Genomic DNA, 17,748 nt, shown 5'->3' with positions numbered 1-17,748 from the left:
TTAATTTTGAATTTAATTGTCCACTTTTTATGGTAAAAGATTATTATGATTTCCATAAATATAGATTGTTTTTGTTTTTGTTTTTGTTTTTTTTTGCTGTCATTAATTCTGTTTGGCAACTGATTTTATTTTCATGAATTTTTTTTTAAAAATTGGGGGTGTTTGGCTTTAAGTTGTCCTTCCCAATTAATAGTATAGATAACCACAAAAGTTAAGATACAATATTACGTTTCTCTTGAGAAATTACGTGGGCATTAGGTTTAGGAGTATAAGGCTTTGATTGGTTGCTGACTTGTTGGTTTAAAAACTTTCCACAACTATATTTTGGTCTAAATCTATAAACCTATATCGACCAAACTTTATAAATTTAGTATTTCATTTTTCTAATTGCCAAAATATTTTCTTAATTATTTTTTTGGCTGTACAAAATCATTTTTCCTAAAGCACATATATTTAAGCTTTCCAAAAAATTAATTCCTAGAACCAAAATACTAAAACAATAAAATCTACAGTCACAACCAAAAATTACCCAGCTCTAATCTACAGACAACAATCTAAAGCTACAAACGTAACCAATCAAGGCTTAAAACTCATTCTGGTATTTTATATTTTTGGATTGGGATCGAGTTTGGATACCTAAAATGTTAGAAAAAACTTAAAAATTGGCTAAATTTTGACAAAATAACGAAGAATTTTTATATAGTATAGATTTGTTTTTAGATATTTTAATTATTTTTATCTTAAAATAACTAATATTTTTGGATTCACAAATAATCATAATAATAGATAATTGGATTAAATAAATATAAACATAATTTATCAGCCTTTTAATTCTATGTCTTCACTATATCTTTCTTTTAATGTTCCTCCTTCTTGTATATTACATTATGTATAACCTTTCTAATCTAATAAAATTCAGATGTTAAAAAAGAAAATCTAAACATAACTAATATTTTATATATGTAATTATATTATTTCTAGTACACATTTGGTTTCAGTTTCTGGTTCGGTTTTTCGAATTTAAAATTGGTTTGAAACACGCTCAAATATTATTTTAGTGTTTGGATCGGATTCAGTTCGAATTTCCGCTTTCGGATATTTTGCCCAACCGTATTTAATATACTCATTTATTTTTCTTTTCTTTTCTAAGAAAGATAGCGTTGTCGGTAAAACTCAGGCCCAACCAAATAAACCCGTTAACGGCCCATCAGAGTTTAGCTAAAACGGCACCGTAGAACATAGACTAACTAAAGAGTAGAGAGAGAGAGAGATTTTGTAATCATCCATCATCCCAACATGGCATCATCATCCATTTTCATCCCTCCGATTCTCTCCCGCCGTAACCTCCTCCTCTCCACCACCATCACCACCGTATCTCCACCACCACCACCGCAACAACCACAACCTAAACCACCTTCCCCCGACATCACAATCACCGATCGCGTCTTCCTCGACTTCTCCCTCTGTCCCACCTACTTCCGCTCAGATCCCTCCGCCACACTCTCCTCCACCACTCCTTGCTCCGATTCAACTCCTCTCGGCCGCGTCGTTCTCGGATTATACGGCCGTCACGTCCCTAATACCGTCTCCACTTTCAAACGTATGTGTACCTCTTCTTCTACATCTTACAAAAACACTCCTGTTCACAAAATCTTCCCTGGTCAGTACTTTCTCGCCGGAAGACAAGGCGGAGGACGGCGAGATACGGCTGAGGTTGGGTTTTTACTTAGAGATCTCCCTCGGAACACTGACGTTGTTAATTCTAAGTCTTTTTTGCTCCCACATAGTCGTGCTGGTGTTGTCTCTCTTTGTTTATCTGAGAATGATGATGATGATGAAACTAGACTCGATCCTGATTATAGAAATGTTGAATTCTTAATCACTACTGGTCCTGGACCGTCTCCGCAGCTCGACGGTGGTAACATTGTATTCGGAACTGTGCTTGAAGGTAGCTAGTTTTTCTAAGTACATTTTGATTGAAATGTTAAGAAATTGGGTTGTGAAATTTGGGGAAGTTTGTCTCTCTTGCAGGGTTAGATGTGGTGACGAGTATATCTTCGATTCCGACGTATAAGCCTTCGGAGAATATTAAACAGTTTAACGATTTTGCGGAGTTTCTTGGAGACGAGAGAGCTCAAAACGCAAGATCGTTGTGGAATAGACCTCTTAAGACGGTTTACATTAGTGGCTGTGGAGAGCTTAAGGTTACTAATCCTTCACTCTCTCCAACTCTGCCTTAAATTTGTGTATATTACATAATGTGTGTGTCAAGTTGTGTTTATAGTACTCACTCTCTATACAATCTATGATTCTTGTTAGCTTCTTCTATTCTCTTAATTAAGCTCTGCCTTAAGTATATAATATATGTGGTTAATAACCATACCGTTCTAGTCAAGTCTTTTTGCTGCTTGCTAAAGATTAATATAACAATGAGGTTATGGTTGTTTGAGAACTCGATGAAGTAAATGAGGTTGTACAAAGAATGTGTTTGTTGTTTGCAGTTTGAGTAAATCCTGTTTGGGGTTTGGATTTTCAAGCCAACATATTCAATGGTTCAGTTCAATGAGGATAGGAGAAACCGATTCAGGTGTTTGTTTAGTGAGTGAAGGATAAGTGTGTGAAGGAGGAGACATGAGAGTATGAAACAGAAGTGTTAGAGCTCCAAAATCAAACCATTATAAACTACTAAAGTCAGATGAAGTAGAATCCATAGTATTTGTGAGACAAACAGAATCGAAACTGGTTGCTATGAGGGCAACAATGTTCCGTGGGGGTTGCAGAGCTTACATAGTCTACTAGCAGATTGTGAATGTATTGCTAAGCCGTGTGTGTAGGTTAGCCACAAGATTGCAGGCTACTAGCAGATTGTAAATGTATTGCTAAGCCGTGGTAAGTGTAGGCTAGCCACAAGATTGCAGGGAAGACACACAAGATTGTTCGGTTACACTTTTGTCGATCGATCACTGTTGGATTAAATTGTTTCGGCTCTCCAATCTTTTTTTTAAGTATTATCGCATTTCACCCGCAATCTAGGTTTTAAACTCGAGAGTTAAAGTCTTTTGGACAAATGATATGCTTCTTTTCAACTTATTTTGGCATGCACAGAGTCTTAGCAAACTTTATCGTACCATTCTCTTTCCAATTCATTGATAAGGGTTCATTATGAAATGTTGAACCTACACATTCGAGGATAATGTACATTGTCTATTCAAGAACAAGGGTTCATTGTGACATGTTGAACAAGAAAATTGAAACAACTTTGGCATGCGCATGTCAAGTAGTAAAATGCTATCCAACTATTATTATATCAACAACAATTTTTTTTTGTTTTGCAAATGAAGTTTTGAAGTATTTACAATTGCTAAATTATTATTAGCTAGACTGAAACATAAGATTCAATCATCACCGCAAAAGGTTATGAACCGTAAAAGAAGACTCCGTCCCGGCCTTAGCCGAAGAAGGCGGCGAACGAGGCAGCCTAGCCGAGAAGTTGCGGAGAGGGAAGCGGTCGATATTGTCATCCTCATCTCCTTTATCAAAGTTAAGCGCATAGCTCGACGGATCATAATGAAAGTCTGTAGTATGGCGTCGGACGTGCTTCCCATGGCCACCAACGCCGCTTACTCCACCACCCATCCGATGGATAAAACTCCGACACTTTTCTTGCGACTTGGACAACGTCCGGTTGAGTCGTGGAGATTTGGTCTTGATTCCACCACCACGAGGGCTTTGAGTAGTTTTATCCGTGGCGGCTGAGGGACTCGTTGGAGAGGAAGGCCGGTCGTCGGGGACGTCGTGGTGGTGGTGATTCGACGTACGAAAACATCCGGCCATGCAAAACCTTGATTTGAGTTTCTTTTTGAGAGACAAGTGGCTCATTGATTCACTCCCCATTTCTACAGCAGAACCAATGTTTTGAGAAGTTTGTTGTTTTGTTCTAATCAAGGAGAATGAATAAACAAGAATGCAAATCGGAAGAAAAGAAACAAAACAAAAACTAAACAAAACAGTGATCGCAAAATATTTGGCTAGTTTTTTTTGTTTTTGGTTTTTGAAATGAACTGTTAAAACCCAAACTTCGGAGGAGAAGTTGATAATATACTATTTTAGGAATATTTTAAATTTCCAAATAAAAAATGGGGTTTATTTTTGACTTGGTGGTGATCAAGCGAAAGTTATTATTTAGGGTAAGAAATTATTATTTATAGTGATTTACCAAATTGGTTAAGGTTATTAAAGGTAAATGAATGCTATGATAGAAAGGCTCCGATTGGTAATAAACATAATGGCATATTGGCGTTTTCTAATGCGATTATCCAAAAACTTTGTCAACCGAAAAAATTTGTATAATCGCATTAAAAAACGCAAAAACGCAAGATTTTTTGTTTCTGCCTAAAAAGTACATGTAAAAAGTCATTATGCAAATACTATTAGATATAATTGTAAATTAGTAACTAGGATTTACTTCGTGCTACACCATAAATCCATAATTTAATATATTTGTTTGGTTGATTATTTTCGTAGTTGGTTTATATAGTCTAACTTTATATGTGTGTATATCATTTTAATTTTATATAATTTTATGAATTTGTATTATAAGTAGATTCATAGATATATGTGGTCAACCCGCGATACACCGCGTGACGATTTTATTGTAAATAAAAAAATTATAAACTTAACCCGTAAAAGATTTTAAATAGAGACAACCCGTAAAAAAACAATAATCATATTTATGTAAATTCAAACCCGTTCAATCATATTTATGTACAAGATTATTATATTTTAAATATTTTTAGAGTTAAAATATTAATAATACTTTAAATTTGTAGAGTTTAATTTTTGAAATTGTTTGAAAAATGCCCCTTTTGGTGTACCCATTTTTTAAAATACCTCTCTTTTCTATCCATTTTCAAAAATACCCCTTTTCAAATATGAAAAATTATAAACTTTTATATGGTTGATAAGGTATATCAAGATCATTATTATTACATGGAGACTAAATCCAAATATTTACAAGGTTTTAAAAGGTTCTAAATGGCATTTATAAGGTTTTTATAAGGTTTTTAAAAGGTTTACAAAGTTTTTATAAGGTTTTTATATGGTTTTTAAAAGGTTTTTAAAATGTATTTATACGGTATTTATGAAATATATATGTAAATTTACACACTTATTAAGATAATTTGTGTCTATAAATATAAGCTTACACATATTTTTTTGATAAATTTTTAAACTTATAGTGACTTTTTGATAAAATTAGAAAGAGGGGTATTTTTAAAAAGTGGTATTGGAAAAGGGGTATTTTTTGAAATTCCCCATTAATTTTTTGATATTTTAAATATGCAATAAAATTAAAATTAAATATTATAATTTACAGCTTTTAAAAGTTTTAATATTTATACTATTTTTGAAAAAAAAAAAAATTTATAATATTTTGAAACTTTAGAACAAATTTATTTTTCTCAAATAAGGAACCGGATTAAACTGAATCAATTTTTTTAATTTGGATACCTGAGAAATCAAAGTTCATGCTCATTTGTAGTTGTGAACATACTAATCCTATTTATAATGATTTTGAACTATTATCTAAAATATTCTACCTTATGTAGACGTTGTATATATATTTTTTCCTTTATTGATTGAGTTATATACGTCTCTTTTCAAAAAATAAATTGCACAATGTGTGGAAAAAGTTTATATTTTTGTTATAAATATTTTTATGTAATAATACAAATTAAAACAAATAAGATTATATAAATATATTGGAGAGAGATTCAATTTATTAGAGAGAGATTTTAGGAGTTTCTTTTGATATAATAAATATTTGTTCCATTTATGCGATTAGCTTGTGAGTTAATTACAAAATTTACCTTTATATTTTGTTATTTATTTAAATGGCAAATGTTTGATTATGCAAATAATAAAAAATAAAAAGGTTATAATCCAAAATAGATTTTAGTACAAAATGTACTTCAAAAATGTTAAGATAGATATGATATTATATTTCGTTCATTTTGCAGAATATATTCAATCAATATATTTTTTTAAATAATTTCATGCTGTGATTTTTGATCTGCAAGTTTTCATTCTGTGAATTTTCATTCTGCAGTTTACACCATTATGCGATTATGCATCATTACCAATCAGAGCCAATAATTGAAAAAAATGTGAAGAGTGAAAACACTTGAAGGACAAAATAAAAATTATACGGGCTTGAGAAAAAATAGTAGTGGATTAGTAAACAAAGTTCTTGCTATTAGGCCATTGGCATTCATTTTTAGTGTGTAATGACCCACATACCTCTTTTTTTAGGTAACAGAGTTAAAAAGAAAACTCAATTACAATCCACGAGATGATTAGCTTTTCGATACACGTGAGAAACCCGAACATTCCAATCCCTAGATATAAAGTTATGGCATAACCGTACCAGGAAAGATAAAAGATTAGTCTCACTAATCCCTTTCTAAAAAAAAACCAACCACCATCTTCAAATTAACCTGCACCTCTAGCCATGCAACCCTCTTCTCCCAAGCAATATACAGCCTGTAATACATTCCCCACATACTTTCTAATTACATATTCTGAATACATTCTCATTTTTTTTGTCTTTGCTTTTACATTAAATATTAGATTTTAACCCACAACACAGTGCATGGTAAACTTTTATTTATTTACCTTTAAATTTATATTTATTTTCAGTTTACTGATTTTATTAGAGTTATTTGATAAATAACTATTAAGATTGTGTATACCAATCTTAAATAAATCAGTTTATTATACACAATCTTAAAGCAATCAGTTTATTCGACATATCTTATATTGGTATTGTTAAAGATGTTAAACATAAATATTTAACTCGTAATATTTTATTTTTAGTAATATCGATTCAAACACGTCCCATCATACAACCCGTCATGCAATATAACTCGTTTGTGTTAGTTTCAAATTTTAATATGTTTAAATATTCATAATTTTATACTTTGTATTTAGTTTAGATATATCAATTATAATATTCTAAACTTTTTAGAAGTTTAAAGTTTACTAGATACGGAAAAATTAAAAAGTTAAAAACCGAACTAATCATTTACAAATTTTAAATTTGGATGCTTATTAATTGAAGATTCCGGGTCATTCGAATTTATATTAATTTTGATCTTATATATAATATGACTTTGAATCATCATCTAAACAATTAGCTTATGAGGAAAATTGAACACACATTTTTATATATCAAGAAGAGCAATATATGTCTGTCTTTTAAAATTCAGATCACAATATATGCGAATTAAAAATGACATTTTTTATAATTCAAAAATATTAAAACTAAAACAAACAAAGATGAAAAAGAATCAAAAGTTTAATTTTTAAACAAAGAATGACATTTTTTTTTTTTAAAAATTATTAAATATTTTAGGTAACAGATTAATGATTTGAACAATTTGCTAAAACCAAAAATCCTATAGTAGATTTTACTATGACTCTATGACTCTAGCATGGCTTTGTTTCCCAAAACATGCTTGACATGAGACTTGGTGCAATCTTCAAAAGATTTAAAAATTCCCATTTTTTTGTCTTTTATAATAAGAAAAATAAAGCCATCTTAAAACAACATATTTCCCCATGAGACTATGGAATCGTACCAGATAGAGCCAGAACTTTTCCTTCGTCCCAAATGCCTTGCCAATTATGCATCGCGGGCTCTACCTCCCGGAATTTATAGTTTTATTCCTAAATCTCCACTGAAGAAACGTTCTCATCTAATTATCCATTGATTCAGATTAAATTGGTTTACTATTTCGCTTAACCAATGATTGAAGTTATTGACCAGCTTAAATCCGATTCCAACCCAATTACAATCCGATTAACAATTACAACCCAACCAAATAAATAAAAAAAACCCTAAAATCGATTTAACCCAATTTCATCTTCCTCTCTTTCCCAACGAACCCTAAATTGTGATTTCCCCTAATCAAAAGTAGCGGAAGATCGAGACAAGTTCCACATCGACAAGCTTGCTCAAGATTTTATAGATGCGGAAGAGTCCATTCGTTACGATTCTTACCCAGAAAGTGACGACAAGGAAGAAGGTCGCCGTGGTGATCCAGATAGAGTGTTTACTGGCATCAGACGTGGTGATGGAACGATGTGGGAAGGCCAATTGTTCTACAATGGAATCACATTCAAGGCGTGTGTGTTGGACTATGCACTGCACACATGTTACAATTTGAAGCAGTAAATGTATGACAAAGATAAGCTTGGGTTTAGATGTGTTGGGGAAAAGGGAAAATGTGAATAGCAAGTTTATGTTGCATCTCTTCCAAATGCATCAATGTGGAAGATTAAAAAATACATTGATAAGCTTTGATGTACTGCTAATGGAGAGTGTGAGATGTTTAAGGTCCCGGTCATAGCTAGAATTTTTCTTGATAAGATTATGGAGGAGCCAGAGTATTACATGCCTTTGAAGATTGAACAAATTATCATGGAAAGGTGGAAGATCTCAGCAACTAGGCCACAATGTCAAGCTGCTAGGAGAAAGGCTTTGGCATGGATAGAGTATGAGTATGATCTCCAGTTTACAGGACTCAAGGATATTGCAGCTGAGATCTTGGAAACAAATCCAGGATCTATAGTGCAGGTTGATACAACCAAGGATGATGTTGGTTAGACTTGTTTAATCGATTCTATGTTTGTTTTGATGCCCTTAGAAAAATTGGAAACAGACTTGTCGTCCATTAACAGGAGTTGATGGCTGCTTCTTAAAGTCAAAGATCAAGGGACAATTGCTAGTTGCATTGGGAAGAGATGCAGACAACTCCATCTATCCCATAGCATGAAGTGTTGTTCAGGTTGAGAACACAAAGAATTGGTTGTGGTTTGTGAAGAGATTGAAGGCTGACCTTGATCTAAATGAAATCAGTGGAGTTAGAGTTACCTAAGGTTGAGGATAGAATGTGTGTTAGACACATCTCTGGGAACTTGAAAAAGAATTATCCTTCTAAGAAACAAATGAAGCCACTGCTCTGGCATATGGCATGGAGCTATAATGCAAGAGAGTTTGAGGAGATATTGGAGCGCATTAATGCATATGACACTCGTGTGTATGATGATGTTATGAAGTCAAAACCAAAGAGATGGTGTCGGGCTTTATATAAGATAGGGTCTTGTTGGAGAGACTGAGAAGACTGGCCATGGTCTGGATTGCCAAACGTTCAGCTATTTCTCATTCTCACAAAGGTAATGTAACGCCCGTGTTCCGTTTTGGGGTGGTGTCGATCGACACCACTGAGGGGTGTCGCTCGACACCAGTAATTGTTCGGTTTGGTTGGTTCGATTTTTAATTGCATTTTGATTGAGGTTGGTTAGGGTTTAACCCTAGGTCACTTTAAAAGAGAAGAAGGTCGTGTTTAGCTCTTTGGTAGCCGCTTTTAGAAGTTAACAAAGAGCAGAGAGTGTGAGTTGATCTTTTGGTGCCTTTGAGTGAGTGTTTTGTGAGTTTGAGGCTTGTTCTTGGTGGTTTAAGGCTAGTAGAGGCTAGATCCGTGCTGTGTGGTGTTAGAGGAGGCCGATCCTTCCTTGTTCTTCCCTTTTTCGTTGTTGTTCTTTCTTGTAAAAGGTGAGTGCATGACCAACGCTTATCTAAGCATGTTTGATCATTGTTTTAGGTGTTTTGATGATTGTTTGATTAATTTCTTTGCTTGTTTGGATGTTTATATGATGATTGATGCCTGTGGAACCCCTTGGAGACTCGCTCATATCATGATGGTGATTTGGTGAGGAGATCCAGCGAGAAACGTTAGTTGGAGCGACTGCAGAGCGTCGGTGTCGATCGACACCAGTGGTGGGTGTCGCTCGACACCAATGTTTTGTTCCGCGAGGATAGCTATGACTCGCAAACGGAGTGTCGAGGCCGGTGTCGACCGCGAGGGTCGACAGCGAGTGTCGATCGACACTAGTGGAGGGTGTCGATCGACACCGATAGTCAGAAGCGATTCTGGTTTATATTTTATTGGTTGTTTGGTTCTTTTCTTTGGATAATGGTTGAATGTGCTTGTGTGTATAGCCAGTGGTGGGATGATTGCCTCACTAAGTATTTATGAAATACTTATGCATCTCTTTCTGTGATGCATGTAAAGCTAAAGTGTGATCCGTGGAATCATGGCGAGGAGATGAGGATGATCTAGGCGCTCATTGGTGTCTTAGATTATTGTGGGATTTGTTAGGGTGTTAGAATGGAATTTAGAAGCATGTTAGGACGATTATGTTTCTGGAATAATGTTGGTTGAACTTGTTGTTTTAATGAAATTGTTTTAATTGGATCTTTATTAAGTCTTCCGCTGGTTACCTTGAATGGTATGTTTTAGTGAGATTGCATGGTTTAGCTGGTTAACTAGTTTGAATTAAATGGGTTAATACGGTTTGCATGTTTAAAAAAAAAGAAAAACAGGATGGGTTCTTTCAGGTAATAACAGTTTATGTGTATTTTCATTACATGTTATACGGTTTCATAACATGTTTGGTTCACTACAGGAAAATTGCGTATTAATTGTGTGTAGAAAACGCTATTTATCAATACGATAGCGTTTTGTTAAATGCTATATCATCGACCGCGATAGAAAGTCTTAGACTTTCGATAGCGGTTTTGGCTGATGCTATGGTATATGCTTTTAATATAGCGTTTGTGTTATGCAATGTATTCTTTTAACATAGAGTTTTGGAAATGTCATGTATATGTCAAACGTAGCAATCATAAATGTCATCATAGCAATATGCAAATGTTATTTAATTCGGTTTGTCGATTACATATTTTGATTTTATTAGACCATAATTAAATTAAATTTAGACCATATTTTAAAAACAAAATTTCAATGCATGTAATTTAAAAAGAATAATTATAAATTAAATATTATTCACTGTTCATATTATTATAAAAGACCCTCACTTGAAGTTTACAAACCATTTTTCAAATCCAAAATACAAAGTTGAAACTAAACCATACAAATAGATAATTTAACCAAAGTTCATATGTAGATTAACTAACACCTTCAGTTTCTGCCTCTTAGTTTCGACGATGCGACTTGCCTCTTGAGGAGTCTCCTTGTTCCTGTTTTGGTCGTTTCATTGCAGCGGAGAGTTTTTGGTGTCTAAGCCTTTGTTCTTCGTTTTTGAGGTTTTGGACAAGTCTTCGGAACTCAGGTTCGATATCTTCTTCATCTTCCTCAACCCGTATGAAGTATCCAATATTTCTTTGGTATTCTACTGGTGTGAGCTTCACCACTTCACTTCCTTGATCATCATGTGCTTCTTCTGGTTGCTGTTGGTGGATCTTTAGTATGATTTCTTTTGCAGGGAGTCCACATACTATGCCTTTCCTTGCTTCCATTCTGATATGATGTGTGAATTTTGTTGATGAGGAATGATGATGTGGATTGCATGCTGATTGATTTATGTGTTTAATCAATTGTGTGAGCATGGAGACCTAGATCTTCCTCTCGAGCCTTCAATGAGATTCCACGGTAAGTTGTGTGGTTTGGTGTTTTTGTTTGGTGTTCTTAGGCTTCTGTTGTGATGTAGATGGTTAGAGGTGGAGCTGTTGGTCGTGGTCGTGGTCGTGGGCGTGGTCGCAGTAGAGGGCGTGGTGTTGCCTCGGTAGCGATACGAGTGTGGACCGGAGGGCTACGGCCGATATTTCTAGCGTGTCCCAGTCGCATCAAGAGGGACCCTTGGGTGGTCAGAATGTGAGTGCCGTGGGAGCCGGTTCGTACGGGAGCGGTACTAGTGTGGTTGGAAACCCGGTTGGGGGTGTTCCAGCAGGTGGAGCCCAGGGTCAGAATGATCGACTTGCGGATCTGCTGACGCAGCTCTTGGAGCGGTTACCGGGTACGGTACCGCTGGTGCATGCTCCTGTTGGGCCTGAGGTGCATGCTCCTGTTGGGCCTGGTGTGCAGCCCGTTGTCGGGGTTGTACAGCCCGTAGGGGTAGGTGCGGTAGTCAAGCAGCCATACTACCTGCGGATGTTGGAGCAGCTGCAGCGGTTCGGGATGTCTTTGTTTTTCGGAGGCTCCGACCCGGCTGTAGCGGATGAGTGGCATGTGTGATTGGAGCGGTATTTCCAGTCGATGAGGTGCCCGGAGGCGTATCGGGTGGACCTAGCGGCCCACTACTTGGCTGGTGATGCACATTTGTGATGGCGGAGTGTGCTGGTCAAGAGGGAGCAGGGATTGGCGGTATGGGGAGATTTCTTGGCAGAGTTTAATGCCAAGTATTTCCCGATGGAGGCACTGGACCGGATGGAGTCGCAGTTCTTGGAGTTTACTCAGGGCGAGCGGTCGGTGTGGGAGTACGACTCGGAGTTCAGCCGACTCTTGGTGTACTCGGGGCGTGGGGGAGATCCTGAGCAGATGCATGTGCGTCGGTTCATAAAGGGTCTCAGTCCTGAAATAAGGTTGCGGTGCAAGGTGCGGGCTTATGCATCGCGTGTGGAGCTGGTTGAGGTGGCGGCGGGGATCGAGGACAAGTTGAGGAGTCACGGGGTGATTCCTATTCCGTCGGTGCAGCCGAAAAAGACCCAACCGCAGGCGGTTCCGAGCAGAGGTGGCAAACCTGCTTAGGGGCATAAGAGGAAGTGGGATGACACTTCCAGGGCGAGTCAGAGTGATCGGAGGTGATTCAGGTGCGGGAGCACGGATCACAGGGTGGCGAGCTGTCCGAAGAAGGGCGAGCCGTGGGTGGATACCCGAGTCTGTTACCACTGCCGGGAGAAGGGGCACATCAAGACGAGCTGTCCTAAGTTGCAGCAGATGGCGGTAGCAGCGGTGCAGCAGGTGATACATCCAGTGGTGCAGCATTGGGTGCAGCAAGGATTGCAGCTGGGAGGGCAGTCTTTGGCTCAGTTGGGAGCACCGCCGGTGGCACAGATTAAGGGATCGCGGGGGTACACGACCGTGGAGACGGGAGAGCCAAGCACTGGAAAGCCGATCACAGGTTTAATTCTAAGGTCAGTCTTTTTCCTTATGTGGTTTTAGAATTCGTGTTGTTTTCCTGTGATTTTATGATGGCGGTCTTAGTGAAAAGGATTTGTGTAGGGACCTTGTTGGTGGGCGGGTTCTTGTCCCACGTTATGTTCGATTATGGAGCTACGAATAGCTTCGTTACCCCGGAGTGCACGGCGGGTGGTATCATCCGAGGAGATCCCAATGGTTGTTTTGGAGCCGTTAGAGTCGCAGTTGGCGCGTTGCTAGTGATTCAGGACGTGTTAGTGGTGTGGATGTACATATTACGGGAGAGTCGATGCCGGCAGATCTGTACAATAGTCCGATGGAGCTGTATGATGTAATTCTGGGCATAGATTGGTTGGATCGGCACAAAGTTCATCTGGATTGTCATCAGGGGAGAGTCTACTTCGAGCGGCCCGGACCGAAGATGTATTACTAGGGGGTGAGACCGATTTCGGGGAGTTTAGTGATTTCAGTAATACATGCAGATAAGATGATCCGGAAGGGGCGGGAAGCCTACTTGGCGACGATTGTGATGTCAGACACGGTCGGAGAGGTAGCAGTGGATAAGATCCGAGTGGTCCAGGAGTTTGAGGATGTGTTTCAGTCGTTGAAAGGGTTACCACCATCTCGGTCTGATCTTTTCACGATTGAGTTTGAGCCTGGGACGACGCTGTTGTCTAAGGCTCCGTACCAGATTGCTCCAACCGAGATGGCTGAGCTGAAGAAGTAGTCAGAGGATTTACTAGATAAGGGTTTAATCCGTCCTAGTGTTTCATCGTGGGGAGCACCGGTGTTGTTCGTTAAGAAGAATGATGGGAGTTTCCGGCTGTGTATTGACTACCGGGGACTTAACCGAGTCACGGTGAAGAACAAGTATCCTTTGCCGTGGATTGACGAGTTGTTAGATCAATTGAGGGGAGTTACGTGGTTCTCTAAGATTGATTTGGCGTCGGGGTACCATCAGATTCCTATCGACGAGACGGATATCTGTAAGACGGCGTTCAGGACGAGGTATGGGCATTATGAGTTCGTGGTGATGCCTTTTGGATTTACTAATGCACCAGCGGTGTTAATGAAGCTGATGAACAGTGTGTTCCAGGCGTTTCTGGATGAGTTCGTTATCATCTTCATCGATGATATTATGGTGTATTCTAAGAGTCCTGAGGAGCACGAGGGTCACTTAAGGGCAGTGTTGGAGAAGTTGCGGGAGCAGAAACTGTATGCTAAGCTTAGCAAGTGCAGTTTATGGCAGAGAGAGATGGGTTTTCTGGGTCATATCGTGTCTGCAGAGGGAGTTTCTTTGGATCCACAGAAGATCGAGGCTATCAGAGATTCGCTTAGACCGCAGAATGCCACAGAGATTCGGAGTTTTTTGGGATTGGCGGGTTACTACAGACGGTTTGTGAAGGGTTTTGCCAGCACAGCTCAGCCGATGACCAAGCTGACAGGGAAGGATGTTACTTTTTTGTGGACTCCCGAGTGTGAGCAGGGTTTTGCTCAGCTCAAGGAGATGTTGACGAGTACGCTGATTTTGGCTTTACCGGAGCAGGGAGAGCCGTATGTGCTGTACACGGATGCTTCGGGAGTTGGGTTGGATTGTGTGTTGATGCAGCAAGGTAAGGTGATTGCATATGCTTCGCGGCAGTTGCAGAAGCATGAGGGCAACTACCCTACTCATGATTGGAGATGGCAGCGGTGGTCTTTGCTCCGAAGATTTGGAGATCTTATCTGTATAAAGCGAAAGTTCAGGTGTTTACAGATCATAAGAGTCTGAAGTATATATTCACGCAGCCTGAGTTGAACTTGAGGCAGATGCGCTGGATGGAGTTTGTCGCAGATTATGATCTGGAGATAGCTTACCATCCCGGTAAGGCTAATCTAGTTGCAGATGCTCTAAGCAGGAAGCGGGCGGCTTCAGCTCGACGGCAGGATATGGAGACCTTGGTGGGAGAACTTAGCACCTTGTAGTTGTGTGCTATTCCTTAGGAGCCACTAGGGTTAGAAGCAGCTAATCGATCAGACCTTCTGACCAGAGTGCGAGCGGCTCAGGAGTTGGATGCAGGGTTGCTTAATGCCACTAAGGATATTGGGTCGGAGTATCAGGTTGCAGCCAATGGTACTATCCTTGTGCATGAGCGGGTTTGTGTGCCCAAGGATGAGGCGTTGAGACGAGAGATCTTGAGTGAGGCTCATGCGAGCAGGTTCTCTATTCATCCGTGAGCGACCAAGATGTACAGAGATCTGAAGAGGTACTATCATTGGGTCGGGATGAAGAAGGACGTGGCTAAGTGGGTCTCTGAGTGCGATGTATGTCAGCTAGTGATGGCTGAGCATCAGGTACCGAGTGGTTTATTGAGGAGTCTCCCTATTCCAGAGTGGAAATAGAACATGATCACGATGGATTTCGTGGTTGGGTTGCCAGTGTCTCGGTTCAACGATGCCATTTGGGTCATTGTGGACCGTTTGACTAAGTCTGCACATTTTTTGGCTATCATGAAAACTGATGGAGCTGCAATTTTAGCTAAGAAGAATGTGCAGGAGATTGTGAGATTTCATGGAGTTCAGCCAGTATTGTGTCAGACCGGGATTCGAAGTTCACTTCGGCGTTCTGTAAGGCTTTCCAGAAGGAGATGGGTACTAAGGTGCATTTGAGCACGGCTTACCATCCTCAGACAGACGGCCAGTCTGATCGGACCATTCAGACACTTGAGGAGACCCTCACAAACCATTTTTCAAATCCAAAATACAAAGTTGAAACTAAACCATATAAATAGATAATTTAACCAAAGTTCATATGCAGATTAACTAAAACCGTCAGTTTCTGCCTCTTAGTTTCAACGATGTGACTTGCCTCTTGAGGAGTCTTATAACACCCCGTCCTCGCTACTAGACCTCCGACCACAAAACACACAGAATTTCTACCTCGCAGGAGACTAAAATTCCGATAAACTTCCGACGACGATTCAACTTTCACAAACTTCCCAAAACAGACCGATTCTAGCTATCAACATAACTAGAACAACCTACGCAGCGGATTAAAATCAACAACAGACATAATTAAACTTAACTCAATCGTACCTTGGCCATTTATCGAACAACCTCGTCCGACCAATGCACACGAATCCACGAGTCTTCTCGATACTCCAATGCTCCAGCTTCCGAAACAGCTTCCATAACCGCTCGGCCATCGATGAGTCGTCCAACATCTCTATCGGTACATAGTCACTCAGCCAACCATCCCCACATGACTAAGTACAAAGAGAGATTTCCGGAATCAACATCACACCGAACATACTTACAGAACACTTAATCAGATCAACACCACTCCGATCAGAACCTTTGATCTCTCGATCAACAGACACACATGATCGACCCTCCTCGACCAACAGAACATCCGGACATGATCTTCTTGGATCATCGAACCGCAAACTCTCGATCATGAATCAACACTCGACAGAACTCTCGATCATGACTCATAATCCTGATCCATATACAGATCCGTACTTTCACTCCTCAATCTCACTCACGGAACCAAACTCTCGATATTCATCGTTAAGACCTTCGATCTCCGAACAGTTTTCTCGACAAAACTAACCGATCATCCCAGAATCTCGAACACTTCTACTTGATCTCGATAACCGCCAGTTGATCACGATTACAACGACAGTATCCAGTAACCGTTAGGCAGAACTGACCGATCTCAACAGATTTCTATTAGAACTCGGCATCCAGAATTGTTCTTGACGATACTCCATCTGTTTGTCAACGATAAACTGCTCAATACTCTCGATGAAACTCAGATCTTTCATCATACATGAACTTCTATCGACCCTAGTCGATCCCAGAAACCACATCCTCGATAAACTGCTCGTTGATCGATAAGGATCATCAACGAATCTTCATTCTCGACGATAACCACTCATACTCGACTCGCAATCACCATCTCTCAACCTTTTCTCGAAGAAATCTCCTCGTTTCTCCCTTTTTCTCGAGACTCTCTCGCAGACATAACATAAGTGACGAAGAATATCGAGTAACTTCCTTTTTAATCGATTCTTCCTTCAGAAACCGTCAAGTAACTGCCACTTAACTCAGATCCGCGTGTTTTCTCAAGAAAGTAACCGTTCCCGCCAATTCTCTCGAACAATTCACACGCATCATCTCGGACATCGATAATTGCTCGACCAAGATTGTCGGACTCTCGACCAGACCTGTCGGCTACCGACCACACTTGTCCGAAAATCACGCTCGGACCGAGTAACCGTCAGTTTTCTCCGAAAAACACGGAACACTCGATAAACTCTTCAGCTTACATAGATTTTCTCGGTACACTTGATTTCCATCGATGAATATCGATCACTATCGATAAACCTTCGATCCATAGCTTTTCCTTCGATAATCCTTCGAGCATTGATCTCAATCCTCGATCACAAGCTCGACTAGAATACCCGGACACGGATGCTACAAGTCTCCTTGTTCCTGTTTTAGTCGTTTCATTGCAGGGTAGAGTTTTTGGTGTCTAAGCCTTTGTTCTTCGTTTTTAATTTTTGGACAAGTCTTCAGAACTCAGGTTCGATATCTTCTTCAGCTTCCTCAACCCGTATAAAGTATCCAATATTTCTTTGGTATTCTACTGGTGTGAGCTTCACCACATCACTTCCTTGATCATCATGTGCTTCTTCTGGTTGCTGTTGGTGGATCTTTAGTATGATTTCTTTTGCCGGGAGTCCACATACTATGCCTTTCCTTGCTT

At 39.2% G+C, this 17,748-nt stretch overlaps 2 protein-coding genes and 1 pseudogene across 3 annotated transcripts; 2 read left to right on the top strand and 1 right to left on the bottom strand.

The window, feature by feature from the left end:
* The first annotated feature begins 1,265 nt into the window (after positions 1–1,265).
* Positions 1,266–2,986, top strand: LOC17880841 (peptidyl-prolyl cis-trans isomerase CYP28, chloroplastic). 2 transcript variants are annotated; one of them, XM_006284222.2, is made up of 3 exons: positions 1,266–1,948; positions 2,032–2,204; positions 2,502–2,986. In XM_006284222.2, exons 1-3 carry the CDS (start codon positions 1,297–1,299, stop codon positions 2,508–2,510), a joined length of 834 nt encoding a protein of 277 aa, XP_006284284.1. In that variant the 5' UTR covers positions 1,266–1,296; the 3' UTR covers positions 2,511–2,986. The 2 variants fall into 2 exon arrangements, with proteins under 2 accessions (XP_006284284.1, XP_023635400.1); XM_023779632.1 differs by lacking the exon at positions 2,502–2,986 and having other exon boundaries at positions 2,032–2,395.
* A 120-nt stretch (positions 2,987–3,106) lies between these two features.
* Positions 3,107–4,021, bottom strand: LOC17878443. Its single transcript, XM_006285507.2, has one exon. It carries the CDS (start codon positions 3,892–3,894, stop codon positions 3,403–3,405), a length of 492 nt encoding a protein of 163 aa, XP_006285569.1. The 5' UTR covers positions 3,895–4,021; the 3' UTR covers positions 3,107–3,402.
* A 7,550-nt stretch (positions 4,022–11,571) lies between these two features.
* Positions 11,572–15,932, top strand: LOC111829444 (annotated as a pseudogene).
* Positions 15,933–17,748: the final 1,816 nt, after the last annotated feature.

This window comes from Capsella rubella, unplaced genomic scaffold, assembly GCF_000375325.1.
Source record: "Capsella rubella cultivar Monte Gargano unplaced genomic scaffold, Caprub1_0 scaffold_7, whole genome shotgun sequence".
Lineage (NCBI taxonomy): Eukaryota > Viridiplantae > Streptophyta > Magnoliopsida > Brassicales > Brassicaceae > Capsella > Capsella rubella.
This window is presented reverse-complemented; position numbering and strand designations above follow the sequence as displayed.